General features: G+C 42.0%; 1 protein-coding gene across 8 annotated transcripts in view; it reads right to left on the reverse strand.

The window, feature by feature from the left end:
• Positions 1–540: 540 nt before the first annotated feature.
• The window catches only part of KIAA1210 (KIAA1210 ortholog), a 545154-nt gene continuing 526002 nt past the window's right edge, over positions 541–19692 (reverse strand). For all 8 annotated transcript variants that reach the window (XM_085608043.1, XM_085608048.1, XM_085608050.1 and 5 more), the window contains 2 exons: positions 18249–18351; positions 541–2557 (listed from right to left, as the gene is read on the reverse strand). In XM_085608043.1, coding sequence (XP_085464169.1) covers positions 2385–2557; positions 18249–18351 — 276 coding nt within the window. In that variant the 3' untranslated portion in view covers positions 541–2384. The remainder of the gene's footprint in view (positions 2558–18248; positions 18352–19692) is intronic.

A 19692-nucleotide genomic window follows, 5' to 3' on the forward strand; every position in this document is an offset into this window, starting at 1 on the left:
GCTGACAAATTTCCATTTTTGAGACAAAAAGTTCTTCGAACAGTTCTCCGGTATCCCTCTTTCTCCAAATTCTGGTTTCCATAATGTAGTGTTGATTTGCCTCTGCCAATAAGCAGGGCTGATATACCGGTTTGAAATTGATTCTACATTGTTTAAGGTGGCGTCTGAGAACCTGTGTATAATAGGTTCTAAGGGACAAGAACCGCACCATGTGTCAAATGCTAGAACCAAAACTAGACTTAGAAAAAAAACACGTTGTAATATCCTGAACTCTATACAGAAAGGCAGAAGGCACAACATTTCTGCTACAAGAACATATGCTGCAAACCTGTTCTGTACATTAACATAAGTAAGAGACTTGTGATCTGTAAAAATGTGTTAGCCATTAATTATTGGAGCTCTCAAGTCATTGGCTCATGGTAATTAAAACATGTCTATTTGATTATCTAGCATATGCGTTACATCCATCAGTTTTAAAAAGCAGGTGATCACTTTTGGCTGGGGTCTTTCCAGAAACCACTGTGAAACACGCCAACAGCATAGTTTTAAAACACTTTTTATCTCAATGAGTAATAGCATTTAATTGTAAACAAAATGTGAAAATATGCATTTCAAAAGTGAAGATTACATTTTGTTGTATATACAAATATAAAAAGGAGTAAATTTAGCAATTCAAAGAACCAACGTCCGTTCACCTGCACCAGTTTAGGTGCATAGTTAAGAATATGTAATATATTGAGTAGCCATAAATCACTCCATTTATGACAATCCAGGAAACAACTCGTAGCGTTACATTAAGTGCAATATTTTACATAAAATAAAAACAAAACTGACAGTGTGTAGAGGAGGTACTTCATTGGAAGGCACACAACTGATTATGCTCTGTCAAACTATCCCATTTAGTTCCATTTACCTGCGGAACAGAACTAACCACTTTCACAAACAAATATGACAAGTAAAACGTTTTCTTTATGGCCGGAAAATACTAAAATGCAAAACTAATCACGTTTATAGCCTTCGCAGAACAAATAAAATCCATTGTGAAGTAAAGAGGCTTTACGATCTTTATCTTACGACTTGGTAATTTACTTACCCACGGATTTGGTCAAACAGTATTCAACTGCTATTCAAACGTGTATTATTTGAGTCGTATGAGTTAATCCATAGTAAAATAGTGCAACTTTCTGGTGAGAACATATTTTTGAGTTTCTGCCTCTTCCCTGACTATATGCCCTGCGTGTTTGTTTCTGTAAACCACTGCATCCTTCAACACAGGGGTGGACCCTGGCATATTTTAAAGGCCACTATTAAGTGAGCGAAAGGTCTATTTAGAATACATTTATGTCCGCTTCTCTAGTATGGATATTCTGGAGATTTGGTTAGCTCTGGCCTTCCCAGATCCAGGCCAGACTTCACTGCTTTACAATGTACATTTCATTCCAGCTTCAATTTTAGATGGTGGCACAGAAACAGCGGAGACAACTTTTGGTTTCATATGCGAGCAATGGTGTAGGATGTAAAGACAAACAGAGTATTGAATACCCCCCCCCCCCCCCGCCCACTGCTGCAAATGGAATGTCTATGCCAAGGGTTTGTATAGACCACGATGTGGTGATGCAGCTCGGCAAGATTTCTATGCTAAAGATTCATTGCAAAGCTAGGAAAGAAGGCCGTTTCCCACAAGGGATTTGTCTATGAAAGGCAGAAATGGACATTCACTTGCATCCTTTGGAAATCAGAGCCAGGGCAGGCCCTGAGGGTTCCCTTTTGGCGCCCTCGAGCCAGCACGTGGGGTTTGATCATGGTAGGGGCCATAGGTCATTCCTCCTGCAAGCCGCCCTGGGTTGTTGCCCTATAACCTGCCATGACAATGTTCACACCACCATAACTTGCAAAGTATTACCACACAGACCAGACACTTAGCCAAGCGAGTAAAATGACTGCTCACGCCTGGTGAATAACGAGTGTATTACACCTGCTCAAACGTCATTCGCATGATGCATTAGCACGTCAAGTGCTGCGTTCCAACGTAGCATTAACGAGGTATCAATATATAGAGGAAATACATGTAGCATTTGGCACTAGTGTAAAATACCAAAGCAGCAATATAACACTGTTACTGCATTTGAGTAATACTGCATTGCATGATTAAAATACAGTGCACGTTTTGATCAAGAAAAGTCGCAAGCCTTTAGCATGTTCGAAGACAGCACTGTAGGTGGACAGGCGTTTAAAAGACATGAATTGGTCCTGAATTCATGACGAGGGACCCGTTTCCGTAAAGCAGCTGTTTGCCTCGTGTAAATAGCTGGTGATGTGCGGCCTTGTCATGGCAATAGCCCTTGGAACCAAAGGCGGCGATGCTGGACACGGCGAGCCGTCTGCTATTGGACAATCTGAGGCATTTCACTCCAAGCTTTGGCCTTTTTCTTCGCCAGGGACAGCCAGGGCGGCTCGGCAGAGCTCTCTGATGTGGCCTGGTGGCCGGGGTGCTGGCGCGGTCCTTTCTCCACGGCAGCAGCTGGAGTGGTCGCTGGAGGTGCTGGCCCAACAGCAGCTGAAAGATCAGAACAGGGACAGTCATTGTGCGTCTTTAAACATACAGTAAAATCAGATGACAAGGCACGTTTTCAGCATCCAATACAGCGCCTTTACTAAGCGACCTCGAGATCCGCGTGCACAACTAATGTCCAGCACTTACAGAGGCCCTACTAGGACAAACGCGCACTATACAAATAGCAAATAAGAGAATGCAAAACGCGGTAGTAATCCGGTATCCACAGGGCTTTAAATGGGAAAAAATAAGTGCAGGTACTCATTAAAATGAGCTAGAGGTGTAGTGAGGGGCCGGGCTAAGAGCAAGACATGATGATACTTAACTTCTATATTAGTTGCAGCACACACCAAAACACATGAGAAATGTATTTATATAAACAAAGCAGGTTAACTCATTACACAAAATGAAAGAGAAATGCGATAATATGTTAACATTTCCTTTTTTGCAAGAGTTGCACCGTATTAATGTCATACTGTTAATTGATGTTTGGCACAATCCTATATATTTTTGAGCACGCGAGGAGGAAGAAACTGAAAATACCCCCACGTTGCACCAAAGCTCTTATGGCACCAAGCAAATGAAGCAACTCATCATGACCCTCCCCAGAAGATATCTCTTGTCTCTTCCATCAATCTATCCATTCATCCTTTCATCCTACCATTTACCTGCTGGTGTCCACCATTTAACCTTTACATTCTATCGTCTATTCAGTCTTTCATCAATCATTTAGTTTTTCACCATTTCGTCTATCCACCCTTCATATCCAAACCTATCCATCGATCCATCCATCCATCAAACCATCTCCAAACCTATCCATTCATCCTTTCACTCATCCATCTCTTTATCTATCCTATCCCTCATCCATCAATCCTTTCGCTCACCCATCCATCAGCCCTTTCACTCCTTTATTCCATCCACCCTTTCACTCAATCCCTCCTTTCACTCATCCATCATCCACCCTTTCATCCATCCTCCCTACCTTTCATTCATACATCCAATCTTTCCCTTATCAACCCATCATCCGCCCTTTTATCCAACCATCCACCCTCTTTCACCCATGTATGCTTTTACTCATACATCCATCTATTCATACATCCATCTATACATCCACCCTTGCTCACTCATCTATCCACTCACTCATCCACCAACCCTCCCTTTTACGTTATTAATCTCTGTCACCGAGCAGACATGTACAAACAAAGTGCCACACATTTTCTTTAAAATACCTCCTGAGTGTCTGGATTCTCTCGCTCTTTCTCTCATTTTTTTCTTACAAAAACAGGCATACACACAAACACCTACCATGGTTTCTTTAATTGCCATCAGAGCTGGACTGTCCATAGCCTGATTGCCACTGCGAGGGGACTGACATGATTCCTGTGCTTACAGGAACGCACAGGATAGTGTGAATGTGATTGACAACACAGGGCCTGAATGGACCCTGCACTGTCAAGCACCGCGTGATGGTGAGCACCCGGACATTATTCAAATGAGCCCTGCTAAATAGCTCAGCTGGGGCTCAGATCGGGGCTACAGAAGCGGTGCCTTGGCTTCCAGACACGTTCCACTCCTGCTAAACCAGCACTCACAGCCAATGAACCTACCTTTTCTTGAGTACCGGTACTCTCCTCGGCAGCAGAGAAGTGCCGGTACTGAGAGTGATAAATCAAAGAAGTGCCGGTACTCAGTACCGGTGAGTACCGGCCCATTTAAAGCACTGGGTATCCAGAATATTTGACTAAAAGCAGATGAATGATTCAGTTACTTACTGGTAATCTTCATTACTCCGAATACCCTTTTTCTCGTACCAATACTTACTTCTATGAGGAATACATTCTCTACCTAGGCACCAGTTACCTAGCTGGGACCAACCAGAAGGTTTAAGGAAATTTACCCCGCCCTTCCCTCTCCAAGCCCATCCCGCCATGCTGGTGTAAAGAGGATCCCCCGGAGCCCAAAACACTGCCTGTACGACCCAAGCAGCAAAATTGTGGAATGGGTACTGGGAGAGAAGATCATTTTCTTGTACCTCTACTTCTATGAAAATATAAGACAGCTGAGAAACCAGGCAAACTCTTGGTTCATGCAAACAAATCTATTTATTGCAAACCAAAACAAGTGAAGAGACTTTAAGACCTAGCAGCAGCCAGGACTTTAGTGCCAAAATCCAAGAAATTCACAACTTCTCACATCCAGCCTGCAATAGGAGATAAAAGTAGATGGAGTGACCCAAGTGGCTGTTTTACAGATGTCCAGGACAGAGACACAGTTCAGGAAGCTTCCATTCCCCCTAGTGGGTCTTCCCTGAATTCCACCTGGCACCTTTACATCTTATGAAGAATAGGCAATATATATTTATATGGAAAACAATTGTTATTGCCCTACAGCTTTCTGATTTTTTATATTATACCATTCTTATTTTCTATAGAGGCTTCCTGTGTGCGTGTGGTAGGCCCGCTGGTCCGGCATCTCCTGTCGCATTGGACTCCCTAATCTCAGCCCTTGGAACAAATGGTCCCTGTAATAACCAAGATTTGGCAACTGATGCAGTGGTGGTTTAACCCATTGAACTTAGCAAAGGGGGATCCCCTTACCCCTCTCCCTGGATCCAGACTATAGATGCAAGCAAACTGTGGTGGGGTGTGACCTTAGGCAATCTCTGAGTTATGGGGAAGTTTTTAAACTGCCATGTTGTTCTGACAAGTGCACCCACTTGCCAGACCTTACCCTTCCCTTGCACATCAGATGCCCCTATGGTAGGCCCAGTGTACCCCTGGGCAGGGTGCAGTGCATGTGAAAGGTAGGACATGTACTAAGGTGTGTACCATGTCCTGACAGTGAAATAATCTCTGTTTATTTTTTCACTGTTGAAAGGCCATCTTGCCCATAGAATAGAATGGGAAGGCTGTGTAATATGTTTTCCAGCCTATCGTCCCAAAGGCTTAAGATGGAGAGGTGAAGTTTAGTATGCCTGAACTCACAATGTAATAACACACCTTTTTATGAAGGTTGTTTTTGGATTGTGTGTTTATGAGCCACTCTTTTAGAAGTGGCTGGGTTTTGTGCTCTAACATTTCTGTGTGAGTGGTTGTGAATTGACTGTCTAGATTTGAAAGCAATAGGATCTGGGGAATGTCTTGACCCAGGGGAGGAGGTGAGACAGCAACAGGCTGACCTGCATCTGAAGTGTACGGGGGAGGAGTAGCCCCTAGAGGTGAAGAGGCCTTGGTTGCTGCTATAAAACAATTGTCCCATCTCCTGCTGAGTGATTGAGAATCCAGACCCCCACTAATCAAAGGAAGAAGTTGTCACTGGCAGGGAGGTACCCAGAACTGGGTTGAACAGGGGTCAGTGCCCCCCTGAACACAAAGACTTCAAAGCCATTGAGGGGTATAACTATGAGAGCTGAAGCCCCTGAACTTTAGAGAATGGCTTGATCAAGATTGAACAAGACTGGAGCTATTTAGTGGTCAAGAGGAACCTTTGCCAAGGAAGAAACAACTGAAGAGAAGGACTGACCCTTGCTGTGTGTTCTGGAGCTGGCATGCAGTTTGCGGTTTTAACCAAGGAAAGGCTAAAGGGACTTTGCTGTGTGCTGTGTCCCCCTGCTTGAAAGGACTTTGCTGTGCTGTGTCCTGAAGTAACTTATCCCCAAGGTCCTGAGGTGAGCTGGCTCCCTGTTGCAGAAACTCAGGAACACAAAAGTTTCCAGGAGAGTCTCAGCGATGCCGTGTGCTTGCTGCAGCCTGAGACCCTCGTAAGGTGTGCCCTGTGATCATGGGCACCTGGAGTCCAAGCAAGGATCAGCGACGCTGTGTGCGTGTGCTTTTTGCAGCCTGTACTCTTTGTGAGGATTGTCCAGTTATCGTGTGCACCGGAATCCAAGTGAGTCTCATCGACGCTGTGTGTGTGTGCTTTATGCAGCGTGAGACCTTCGTGAAGATTGCCTTGTTATCGCGCACACCCGGAATACAAGTGAGTCTCATCGACGCTGTTTGCCTGTGCTTTGTGCAGCGTGAGACCTTCCTGAGGATTGCCTTGTTAACATGCACCGGGAGTTAAAGTGAGTCTCAGCGACGCTGTGCGCGTGATCTTCGAGCAGCCTGAAACCCGTGTCCTGTGATCATGCACCGGAAGCTCAAGGGAGTCTCAGCGACGCTGTGTGTGTGCCCTGAGGCAGCCTGAGATCTTCGTAGTAGTAGCGGCCCGGAGCGGCAGCCCCGGAGGAGCTGAGCCGCCGTCCCGAGCCCACCGTTGCCAATTCACAAAGATTGCATCGGAGACCCAAGTCGCTGGACGAGGAGAGGAGAGTGGGTTCGTGCCCCCCCCACCCCCCAGGTAATGTGTGTCGACTCCTGGGGCGGGGTGCGGGCTCGGAGGGAGACGCTCTCGGCCTCTCTCTCATTCCGGCAGTGTGAGCCTCTGCTTCGGCTCGTGTCGCGGCCCGTATTGCCAAGGGAGTGGCAGTACCGGGGCCGGAGTGCAGAGCTGCACTTTTTTGTTACACCATACCCGTGTTGGGGGCAACTGTTGACAAAGGCTGACTGCGAGTCAGGAGGCGTGGCGGAGAGACCACCTAAGGTACCGTGATCGGCGCCGGAGTGCATTACACATTATCTTATTGCTGCATAACAAAGTACCGGATTGTCGTATTACACATTGCATTATTTGTGCATAACTGAGTACCTGATTAAAGTATGATGCATGGCATTATTCCTGCATAACGAACTACCAGATTGTCGTATTACGCATTGCCTTATTTCTGCATAACGACGTACCTGGTGGTTGCATTACGCATTGCATTATTCTTACATTGCAAAGTACCTGATTGCTACATTACGCATTGCATTATTCTTACATTGCTAAGTGCCTGATTATTGCGTTACGCATTGCACTATTGTTACATTGTAAAAGTGCCTGATTCTAGCATTATGAGCTGCATTACATGGTATGAGGATTACAGTGGAATGTTAAGAAACGCTCATTAATATCGCCAGAAATGACAATGGCTGGCGGAGTGAGCTAAAGAATGATGATGGATTAAACCCAGATCAGTTGACTGGGGGTGAGTGTTTGCAATGTTCAACACTCCGTTCATCATCCCCTTTGGTTTTGCTTTGGTCTAACAACCAGCCAGGAAAAATAGAAAAATAGTACACATGCTCATATGTTGGATTTATATCGTGTGGTCTTATCGTATATCTTTTTATATAAAATTTACACTTGTTTTTATAAAACTCGGGTGGAGTCTATTTGTGGTTGCCGTGAGCGTGGTTGCAAATACTTTACACATTTGCCTTGAAGATAAGCCTGGCTGCTCGTGCCAAGCTACCAAGGGGGTGAGCAGGGGCTATCTCAGAAGGTGACCTTCCTTTCCCTGATGTGGAAACGCAGGTCCCTATTTGGCCTAAGGTACCTACCTCAGCCAACCAGGGATCCTGGGTCTAACAGCACCTATGATGGATTGGATTTCCTCAATGTCAGAGGGGGAAAACTGGGGAACAATGTTGGACCAGAGAGCCTATTAATTACTTCAAAGAGCAGGATGCTATACACCACTTTATTTCATAATATTTGCACTATTTTGTGATGAACTATCAACTGTTTACAATTTTATGTGAATCACATATGAAATATTTAATTATTTGTAGCTGCCTATACTATGTAGACTATGGCTCCCTATCAACTCTTCTGTGATCAAGTAGCAGAATTCTTTACAAACAAAGTGGAGGATATTCAGGCAAACTAAATCATAAGGTTGGACCTCGGGTTAACAAGTATAGCCCCCGCTGAAAACACCTTCTGCACTTCTGCAGGTTTCTCCCTCTCACGGAGGAAAGAGTAGTTTCACTTACCTGCCTAATGAAATTAGGGGCTCCATCTGACCCTCTGCTCTCCGAAAAATGTCAATGATTTTGTACTATCAAGTATTATCAGCTTGGCGGGTGGTAAAATAATTTACAAAGACTTCAATATATTTTAAATAAAATATATATATATATACACGTAAAAGGAGGCAGATGGGTCATCTCACGAATATCTAAACACAAATAGGAAATCATTAATTCTGAACATGTATATGCCCAACTCTGACTGCCCCTATTCTGGGTCAATCTAAATAAAAGATTAAAAGAAATTCTAAATGGCTATAATATACTAATAGGAGGCGACTTTAACCTTCCTATGGACCTATTGTTAGATAGACGATCCCTCTGCAAACTTAGACCAGGAAATTGCACAAACAAATGAAAAAGGTTTACACAGCACATAACCTAACAGATAAATGGAGGCTATTCAACCTCACAGGTAGCGACTTCACCTTCTACTCCCACCCATATAGCTCCCACTCAAGGATCGATTACATCCTAACTAACTGGAAACGTACACCTTCTTGCTCCAATCCCAAGATTGAACCCATCTTTATCTCGGATCATGCCTGTATTTTATTAGACATTACAACAGCCAACGTCCAAAGCCAAGATATACTATTGTGTCTCAAGGCGACACTACTAAATGATCCAACCAGTAGTGAAGAAACATGCTCTGTAAACTTTGATTACTTCAAAGAAAACACCTCTGGAGATCTCTCTAGAGATACTCTGGGAAGCCATGAAAGCAACAATCTGGGGAGAAAGATCAGTATCATGATCAACAAAAACAAGACCGCCAACAAAAAAATTGGAATAATTTGAATCTAAAGTGAAAAAGCTTGAGCGCCTTCTAGTCTGCAAACACTCCACCAAAATGTTCAAACTGCAAACCCTAAAATACCAATAGAATAAACTAAAAAGTGAGAGAGCTCACATATGGCTGTACACCAACAAAGCAAAAAAGTAATGTGAATTCAACTAAGCTGGGAAATTCCTAGCCAACTACCTAAAGATCAAAAGCCAGAACTCCTCAATAATTGCAATCCAGAGCAAATCAAGCAAAACAGAAACAGAGACTAAAAACATAGCCATCTGCTTTGCACAATACTACAAAGAAGAATACAATCCTGATTGACAACCAGATATCACAGATTGCGAAAAAAACCTCCAAAACAGTAAACTCCCCTAAATTAAAAAGGTGGACCAGACTGCCCTAAGCAAACCGTTTGAAATACAAGACATAGATAAGGGGATCAAAACACGCAAAAGCACTGGGGCCTGACGGCTTCATAAGTAGTTTTAACAAAACCTTCAAGCCACAACTTAAACTGTACCTAAAATCCCTCTTTGATTTTTATTCCTCTAACGGAAAAACAGGTCAGAACGTTTCAGAGGCTATATTAACAGCTATCCAAAATACAACAAAGAACCATTAGATACCAAAAACATTATGCTAACATTCCTATTTAATGTAGATTGCAAAATCTATGCAAAAATCCTAGCTACAAGATTGGAAAAATTACTCCCCTCACCAATACATCCCTCCCAAACCGGCTACATAAAGTGAAGACTTGCCTTTGACAATATCAGACTCTTTGCATATGTTCTAGAAAAAGCCCCTTTGCTCCACTACCCAGCAATGGCTATGGCCTTGGATGCCGAAAAGGCTTTTAACAAAGTTTATTGGCCTTTCCTATGATTGGTAGTCTGAAAAGTCATCTAGGACCGTCCTTTGAATGGATGGTATTCATACTATATGACAACCCATCGGTCAGAGTCAGGATAAACGGTTCCCTTTCTGAAAGGCTCAAACTATCCCAAGGCATGAGGCAAGGATGACCCCTCTCCTAGTTACTCTTTCTCCTAACCATTGAGCCCCTCCTAACTGAATTATGACAACACCATCATAAAAGGCATCCCATGTGACTTCAAAACCTACAAGGTGGCAGCATATGCCAACGATGTCCTCATCTTATCCAAAGATGCAGACGCAGCCATACCTGAAATCTTAAACCTGATTATATGCCAAAGCTTCCGGCTACAGATTGAACAAACAAGGTCTTCCCTCTAAACCCTCTCTGCATCTCTGTAATTCACAGCAATAGTAACCTCAAATGGCAAAAAAATCCCCTACATCCATCAACCATCACCTTGGGGCTACAACTCTGTAAATCACTGTCTGCCTCTCTGAACCATATGGAAAACACCATTCTTAAAAAAATACAGAACCTCATCGAGACATGGTCACCCAAACACATGACCTCGTGGGGCAGATTGGATTGCACTAAAATGCTAAAAGCATCGCAGATAAACCTCATTATATGCATCTTCCCTCAACAGTTTGCAGCTACATTTTTAAAACTCCTCAACGTGACTATCATCTAATTTATTTGGTGCAGTAAAAGGCCCAGAATCTCAACCAAATTCTTATTACTGGACAAACAGAAAAGTGTGGTCTGTCTCCCCAAGTTTGACAAACTTCAAATGGCATTCATATTCAAACAATCTATACATTGGATTCACCCGAACCCTTTACTTCCCCCACCTCATCTATCTGGGAAGACATTGAGAGAGGTCTACTATCTCAATGAAATGCTTTAAGCCACTGCACTCCTTAAATATAATCAAAGACACAATACTGGCAGTTATACATGTGGACAGCAAATATATTTTCAAACTCAAACATTCTTCCTACGCCTCGCTACAGCTACTAATAAAAATTAATGGTAAAACTCTCCACTTGCACTCCTGGTCATCACATAACATTTTATACATTAAGGAGGTCATCGATAGAGCCAATCCGATCCCCTTCTCACTCTTACAAACAACCTTCAACATCCCCGATAAGGAATTCTACAATTTCCTCAACCTCAAAGTTGCAATTTTCGCTTCCAGAACCCACAAAATCCAAGTATTCTAAAGAAACTAACTTTAGTTGCATCTCAAGACCACTAAGCCGCTAAACTAAAAAAAAAAAATCCTTCAGGAACACACTCCCAATTCCATACAAAAGTCTCAAAACAAGTGGTCCGCCTCCTGCCTTAAAGAAGGTTACACAATCTAATTGAGAAAAATTGGTCCCACGTATGGAAACGTGACTTAGCTCAAAATCTCCCCCATCGTCTCGCAGAGTAAATACTGGCTGTTACAAGTATCCTTCTGGACTCCAGACAAACACTTTAGACTGGGTCTATTAAACTCAGACAAATGCTGGACCTGCTTAACCGAGGTCGGTCACCTCAAACACATGCTATTTTCTTGCCCTATAATTAAAACTGTGTGCAAAGTAAGAAAGTTCAAGCCTGGAATAAAATGAATAGAGCAAACTTGGTTGATATTTTAAACAGATCTTGCCCCTCAATAAATCCTGAAAGATTCAAACCTAACAGTAGGGACATACTCTGAGTAATTAAGAGTCGCAAACGCCAAGTTCGGTCCTGTTAAAATCATTAAAAACCATAGAAGAATATTGCTAAAGCTTGGAAGGCTCCGAGAGCGCCCTCGGTGTCTGTGTGGAAAAATAGCATGGACTTCTGCATGGGACTGGAAATCCCCATCTTTGCGGTCAGGGGATGCCCGCTTAAACATTATAAAATATGGAGACGATTGGCAGAATATCGCGACCTGGAGTTTCAGTGACCGGGCCCACGGACTTGGCTATCCCTCCCCCCGTAATTGACATGCAACATCGCTTTTTAGTTACAGGTAGAGTGTGTCTGGATGAACGAGATTATTCATATATGGTGCTGTTTTGGGGTAGGCGCGAGTGCGACGGGGGTGGGTTTAGGGGTTTGTCTCTTTGATTTTTTGTTTGCTAAATATTTCAACTGTATTACTCTTCACTTGTCCTCTACTTTAGTTGAAATTGTCAAAGTCAATTCACTGTTCATTCTGTATGCATGAGTTGCTGGGTTACAGTGCTCTGCAATATATTGGTTGTTTGACAAATAAAAATTTGTTATTTTAAAAAAAAAAAAAACATAGAAGTCTCTCAGCCCCTAGGCTCTCTCCTCAGCTTATGAAATTAAAACAAAAATGTAGAAGGCAGGAGAAATTATGGAGGATAGGTTATCTGAGGGAAGAGAAGGTCAGATACAATAAATACATTCAAGATTATTAAAAAACGATTGTTACCGAAAAGACAAATATTTCTTTGAGCAAATCCACTCTGCAAATAACTCCACCGGGGAACTTTTAAAAACCGTTCAGATTTTTTCCAGGCTTTCCACGAGTTGTACTATGGCTCCCTGTCAACTCTTCTCTGATCAATTAGCAGAATTCTTTACAAACAAGGTGGAGGATATTTAGGCAAACTAAATCGTAAGGTTGGACCTCGGGTTAACAAGTATAGCCCCCACTGAAAACACCTTCTGCAGGTTTCTCCCTCTCACGGAGGAAAGAGTAGTTTCACTTATCTGCCTAATGAAATTAGGGGCTCCATCTGACCCTCTGCTCTCCGAAAATTGTCCATGATGTAGCAGGGGTGGTTCCCCCCCACTTACTATGTTATTTAATATCATCATTGATTTCGGTCTTTTTCAAAAGAGGCAATTAATTCTCATCCTATATCTCACTTACCTTTTTGGGCAAAAAGTCTTGTAAAGCACATGAATATTGCACTTTCAAAATTTTGGGCGAGAATGAGATCTTGGATTCGGCACAATTTAGGTTCAGGCCAAATCGCAGCACTGAATCTGCTCTAGTTGTAGCTACTGAGGGGCTTAGAAGCATTTTGGATAACAGGGGAAGGAGGCGATGATCCTGTTGGATCTATTGGCAGCATTCGACACCATAAGCTACGCGCCCATGCTGAAACGCTTGGTAGACATTGGAGGTTCAGCGGTTGAGCTGTTTCGCTCTTTTGTCTCTGACAGAGAACAATCGGTTGCCCTAGGGAACTTTACATCCAAGCACTTCTCACTGCCATGTGAGGTCCCTCAGGGTTAATCGCTGAACCCTACACTTTTTATTACTTATGTGGCGCACCTGACAAGATCGATACGTCCACTCCTTTGGTTTCACCCCTGTGGCATACGCAGGTGACCCAAAAATTGTTGCACCCTTCTCAAATGATGTCGATGAGACTGCCCATCGCTTCAACATCTTCATGGGCGCTATCGGGGACTGAATGAGCAACATCAGCCTTATATTGAACTCAGACAAAACTGATGTTTTCCTCTTCGGTAATGACCCTGCCTTTTGGGATCAAGCTGGTGGCCTCAGATGCTAGGTTCTCTTCCCACTTTGTCAGGAATCTGAGAAGTTTTTTGTCCTTACTTGTCCTTGAATGCACATATTAACAAACTTGCATCATCCTGCTGTTTCCTCCTACACATGATAAGAAAAATGCTCCCTTTCGTTCAATATGAACTTAAAAAAACAGTGGTTATGGCCATGGTGCTGTCACTGCTCGGCTATTGTAATGTCCTTTATTTGGGCACTCACAGGCATAACCGGAAGAACTCCAATGTCTACAGAATGCAGCGGCTTGACTTCTAAACAAAATTCCCCAAGTTCAAGCCAGACTCTGACAAACTAAGAGAGCTTCATTGGTTCTCTGTAAAGAAAAGAGTCATGTTAAATGCCTTATATCTGGCAGATAAGATTCTTTAGGGTAACGGCTCAGCATATCCGAAAAATAACCTAGCTTGGTATAGTCCTAGAAGAACCTTGCACTCGAATAACTCGAATACAGGTAATGTCAGCAAAATCAGAAGAAAGAAATGGGGAGGTAAGAGCTTTATCTACACCACAGCACAACTTTGGAATAACCTACCTGTGCACCTCAGAGGCCAGTCTAATTTATTCCGTTTTAGTAACCATCTTAAAAGATGGTTATACTCATGCCCAGCATAAGCAACTATTGACCCCTATTTAAATTTGATCCACTGTTATTTGCTGTGTCCATTTGTTGGTCCTTCTTAACAGTAATTGTAATTAGCTCAACTTGGACCCTATCTCAATGTAGTAGATATTAGCACCAAGACGCCATTGGCATTCACGCGCTTTACAAACAACTCAATATCAGGATCTATGCTGCATTCATACTGGGAAGATATCAGCAAAAACAAATGACATTTTCCACTGTAAAGTAACTCTGGACCCAGTCCTCACATGCTTAGGCCCCTGGATTCTTCTCAATCCCCCCTCTGTAAAGCAGAACTCCTACTATTTGACTTATTACTCACATTAGGAGTCATGGGATTGGAAAGACTTCAAAGCTATCTCTTCCCACACTTGGTGATTGTGGGTATGCTTTTTCAGAAGCTCGTACATTATTCTCAACCAAAACTTCAACCACTACGGATCATGACTGCTTTGGCTACCTTTGGACGCTTACTTACAGACCATCACACCCCCGATATGGGTCTTAAACTGAACCCCACTTAAACGCTCTCCATCCACAATTAGGTTCTTGGGATATCCCCGCCACCCTTCCTACCTCCTTTGTCCTTCCCTCTTTTACTATTACTCTTTCTAACCTACACTTTCCTCTCTACTATCTCCTCACACATGAAGTATATCACCACCAAATCATGGGAGCTATCCATGGCAGCTATAATATCCAATTCATTTTGCTGATTTGATCTATCCAATGAATTTTGTTGGTTTGATCTGCAATGCCTTCACATTATTATGTATAAAATCTACAAATGTCTTTATTTGCTTCTCGTGTAAATACCACTGTAGTTTCTTTACTGCTCGTTTTTTTTAATTGCATTTCTGTAATGCTTTAACATGAAAGTGTTAATAAAATGTTAAAATAAAAAAAACTTGAAGGTGCTGTAGGCTTGAAGGAGCAGCCAGTATAGGTCATTAAGGCTAGGTGATAAGTCAAGGAGTGTCTTCAGTTCTTTGACGAAGCATCCTCTTCGGTAGTACTTGAGATGAACCTTCTACTTCTCAGTTTAGGTTGCTGCCTCTGTCTACATAACAAACCAAGGTTTACATAGTTATTCTAAAATCTGCTTTGGCGGATAGGGTTTGACCTTGCTCAGGCATAATACAAAGCAGTCTGTTTCTCTTTACAATTTGTGTTTTAAAGAAAAAGTCCAAAGCTGATTTGAGGGAAGAATCTTTGCAGTTATATTTGTTGAGCCAGTCTGGGATTGGACTTTTTGTTTGCATTGTTTGTGAGGATGAATTCTGTCTTGGTAGGGTATGACTTCACATCAGCATTTGTCGATCATGTTTGACTGATGGACGATTCAGGTCTGCTTTACACACGGTCTGCTTTACACACTGAATTTAATTGTGAAGAGGGTGGACCTCTGAGGGACTCCACAGGTCATTGGAACTACGTTAGCTGCATGTGTTCTTCTAACCAAAACTGATTAGCAGGAGAAATAAGGTAACATCTACTGGTGCCCATAATGGCTTCGCAATCCGAGAATCCCCAGACGAATCCCCAGTCGACTCTTGGTGTGTGTGTGTGTGTGTAATGTGAAAAGTAACCAAACCATATAGTTGACAAAATGATCACAGGATCACAAGATATAAAGAAAAAAAGACACTGAAATCAAGGGAAATAAATGGTTGTTATCCTAAGTTAAATGCAATAAGAAAATAAAGAAAAAAACAATGCAATATGAAATAATTGTAAGAGGATTACTAATGTTATCCTATACGAAATGCAAAAAACACAATGAAAAAAAGAAACCCTAGGCATACTCTTTACCTGTCCTGTAGGAGACAGAGGTTTGACAAAAGCTGATTATTGATCCCGCTAAAAATGTTCACACTTGGACACATGATAGTTCCTAGAGATTGAAAATATTTATGGTGGCAAGCTTGGAAACTGTTTATATAATGGTTGAGTGGTTCTGCTGTAGCCTCAACTGTCCTGAAAAAAGAGTGGAAAAGTTTGCTGTGATGAGACGGCTGAGCCATGTCTATTTTGGCTCACTTGGCGCCCTCCCTTCTCATGGAGTGAAAGCTTTGTAAATCTCAATTTTTAAGTAAGAGTTCTGCCATAACTGCTTCTTTGAAGAATAAAATTCAAATCTCCAGGACTGGAGTAGGAGTCCAGAAACAAAACAAAAAAGAAAACATAAGGGATCCAACACCAAATAGACAAGCAGGCTGCCATTACCCCTCCCCAATCAAATAAAATAAAAAACACCCATTTAGGAGTTAGATAAAGGTAAGCAATTAGTATCATTCCGACATGTAAAGTGATGAGAGGTCAAGGAACAAGTTGAGGCCTCTGAGTAACGGAGGGGCTGAGAAGTGCAACAAGGCTGCGTCTCCCAGGTTCCTGTCAAATGCATCCACAAATGCAGTAAGAGCATGCTGGGTTCACCCTGTGACACTATCTGAATCTTAAAACAATACACAAAACACAGAAACCATTACATTTCAAACAAAAGTACAAATTATGAAAAGTTTATTAACTTCACAAGCAAAACAAACACAAAAAGAGAAATTTTTATTTTGATTGGAAGATTGGAGCTTTTCAAAATGTGGGTTCAGATGTACCAACCTACTCGCAAAAAGAAGTCAGAACTTGTGTACCAACTATGGGCTAAAAGGCTGGTTCTCAAAATAAGGAATAGCAGGGGGCCACAGAATTAATACTCATTAGACAGGTTTCAATGTGCGACCACCAGCAATTGTCTATAACCACAGGGATGGTATCACGCAAAGGACAGCTGTCCACAATCCCTGACCACCATCCCTGTGATTGCGTGCCAAACGGATTTGTTTTTAAAGCAGCCTGAGCTCTTTAAAGAAACAGGGGCTACTATTGCCCCGACAGGGCCCCTTCCCCTTGGCGAATCAGTTACCACACCAACTTGTGAGCCTGTAACTGATCTATGGTTTGCGACCAGAACTGGAGTTGCAAACCACTGATAAATACATTACCAATTTGCAATTAAATCTCAAAACACGCACCTTTCAAATAGTGATTCGTTAGCGGTCGGATCCCCATTTTGCAATTCGGAGAAAAAATTCTGACTCAAAAAATGTTGTCACTACATATGAGAAAGGGATTTTGCCGTTACTAACTCTGCAAAAAATGATAGTCCATCTTGCCCTTAGTGAAATACTAGACTCTAGTAATCAACTTTGTTTTCTTCCCTCTATTGCATGCTCTCTTTTTATCTGCATATACCAGTACTGCAAATAGTGCCACCAATCATCCATACTAAATTCTGTTTGCTGTACTTGTGTTAATACCACAAATCAAGATAAGAATACAAACACAATGTTTAGCTCCAATTTCAATTTCCTTCACAATTAGTGTGTGCTAACATTTTCAATTTTGCATGTATACATATTTTATTACCATGCTAATATTTTTTAATTTTCCAAATAATGGTGGACCCCTGAATAGGCATCACCATCCTCTAAAGGTCCATGGACCCCAGGTTAAGAATCACTACCCTTAGAGAGATCAACGTAGTAAGGAGGGAATGAAAGCCGAAATGCAGTACCAGAGTACCCAAAACAAAGGAGATGCACTACCCAAACCAGGGATGAAGAACAGCAACTTATCTATATCAAGAGAAAGATGATTAGATCATGAGGAAGGACTTTTTAAGATGTCATCGGTGCTCTGCCTCTTATTGCTCTTACATGCTGTATTGTTTAAGAAGTTTTATGCAAACTATTTTTACCCATGTTTTGCCTTAAAATCTAATGATGCTGTAGAACCTACAATTACAAAATAGCAAACAGTTCATAAACAACACAGGGGCTAAAAAAACATATGCTTGCTAATTTACCATCCATGCTGTCCCAAAACCCAGAAGCACCAATTATTGGGGAAACGAATGGAATAAGATCTATTGCTGCCAAACATTAAAAACAAGTTTTACCTGCTGTGGGAGAAACATCAACAAGCGAGGAGGGCTTTTCTTGATCAACAATGCTGATAAAACCACTTTTTCGGAACCCTTCTTCAATTTCATAGTTTATTACCTAAAATGACATTGATTTAATCATGAATGAAGCCAAATAATAAACAAAGAATTACCCTTACATGTCAGCTCAATTCCAGAATCTGGAGACAGATAAATGCTATCACGTCTGATAATTTCTTTGTCTACTGCAGACTTTCTGGTCTGTCACAGTGATATCATACTTACCTGTTTCAAATGATCTGACTGGATCAGCACACTTTTCACACTCATCAACGAGTCGTTCACAGCATTCACATAGGGTGGCCTTTGCTGGAGAGAGGAAGAGCATCTCTCATGGCTGTTACCAAGCCTTCCTCAGGGTTCACAACTTCCTTTCACACATGGTGACCACAGAAATCCTCCAACACTTTCACAAGCAACTTGTCATGGGCCACAGTTTCTTTTCCACTCATACACATAATCTAGAAGACACCGGACACCAGCCATACCTCTGAGCAATGCATGGAATTCAGTTCAAAGGGAGTCTTCTCAAAACAATAAGCACCTTCCAGTGCCACAAACTATAATAAGTGGTTAGAATCCTTGTGCATTTCTATCTGTTGTTAATGGAAGTTCTGTTCAGAGTTACAAATACTGTGACCTTTTTCAACAACTCTAATACCTTGCTGATGTTCGGAATGTGATGGCGGTAATCATGATGTTAGCATTTAAATCACAGAATTCAACCCAGTGAGCAGAAAGCCTCGAATGCTAGGACCACTTGGGCCAACCATTTTAGAAATCTCAATTTGAAAATCTCTCATAAATTGTCTCAAAGTTGTGAAGGTATTTTTTTGCACATTTTTGATACATCTAAAAGACAAGAAAGGACATGTTTTGACACTTCCCAAATGGATCCTGCTACCACCTTATATAGTATGCATTAGATTTACTTAGTTGCTTTCTCTTCATGCCCGGTTTGTCATCTCCTTAGCTTTTAACTCTGAGTGAAGGGTATGAAACCCATCTCCCCTAATACTGTGCACAGTTATTAACTTCATGTATAGAGCAGGAAACGCAACGCCATGCACCATCTCAATTGCATTCTCTAAACTGGGGTCTTCGTCTTAACTTGTAACTTTGTTTCTCTTTTTCTCTATGAACTGATCCATAATCCTCTCATCCTAGAGGTCCTCATATTGGTAATTGCATATGATCACCAAAGCCCAGAGTGTTTGCACATATCACTCACTTGCCTCTCTTTGTTAAAAATATGTCTCTCCAGGATAACACTCTTGGTGGGGTTAAAGCTTTTGTCCACAACTGTTATGGCTATTGTATATTCATCCACCTGTCCACCGTCATGTTCGCTCGGTGAGTGTTTAAATGTTCTTCTACTCTCTGGACCAAAGCTGTGCCT

Source organism: Triturus cristatus, chromosome 5_2 (genome assembly GCF_964204655.1).
Source record: "Triturus cristatus chromosome 5_2, aTriCri1.1, whole genome shotgun sequence".
NCBI lineage: Eukaryota > Metazoa > Chordata > Amphibia > Caudata > Salamandridae > Triturus > Triturus cristatus.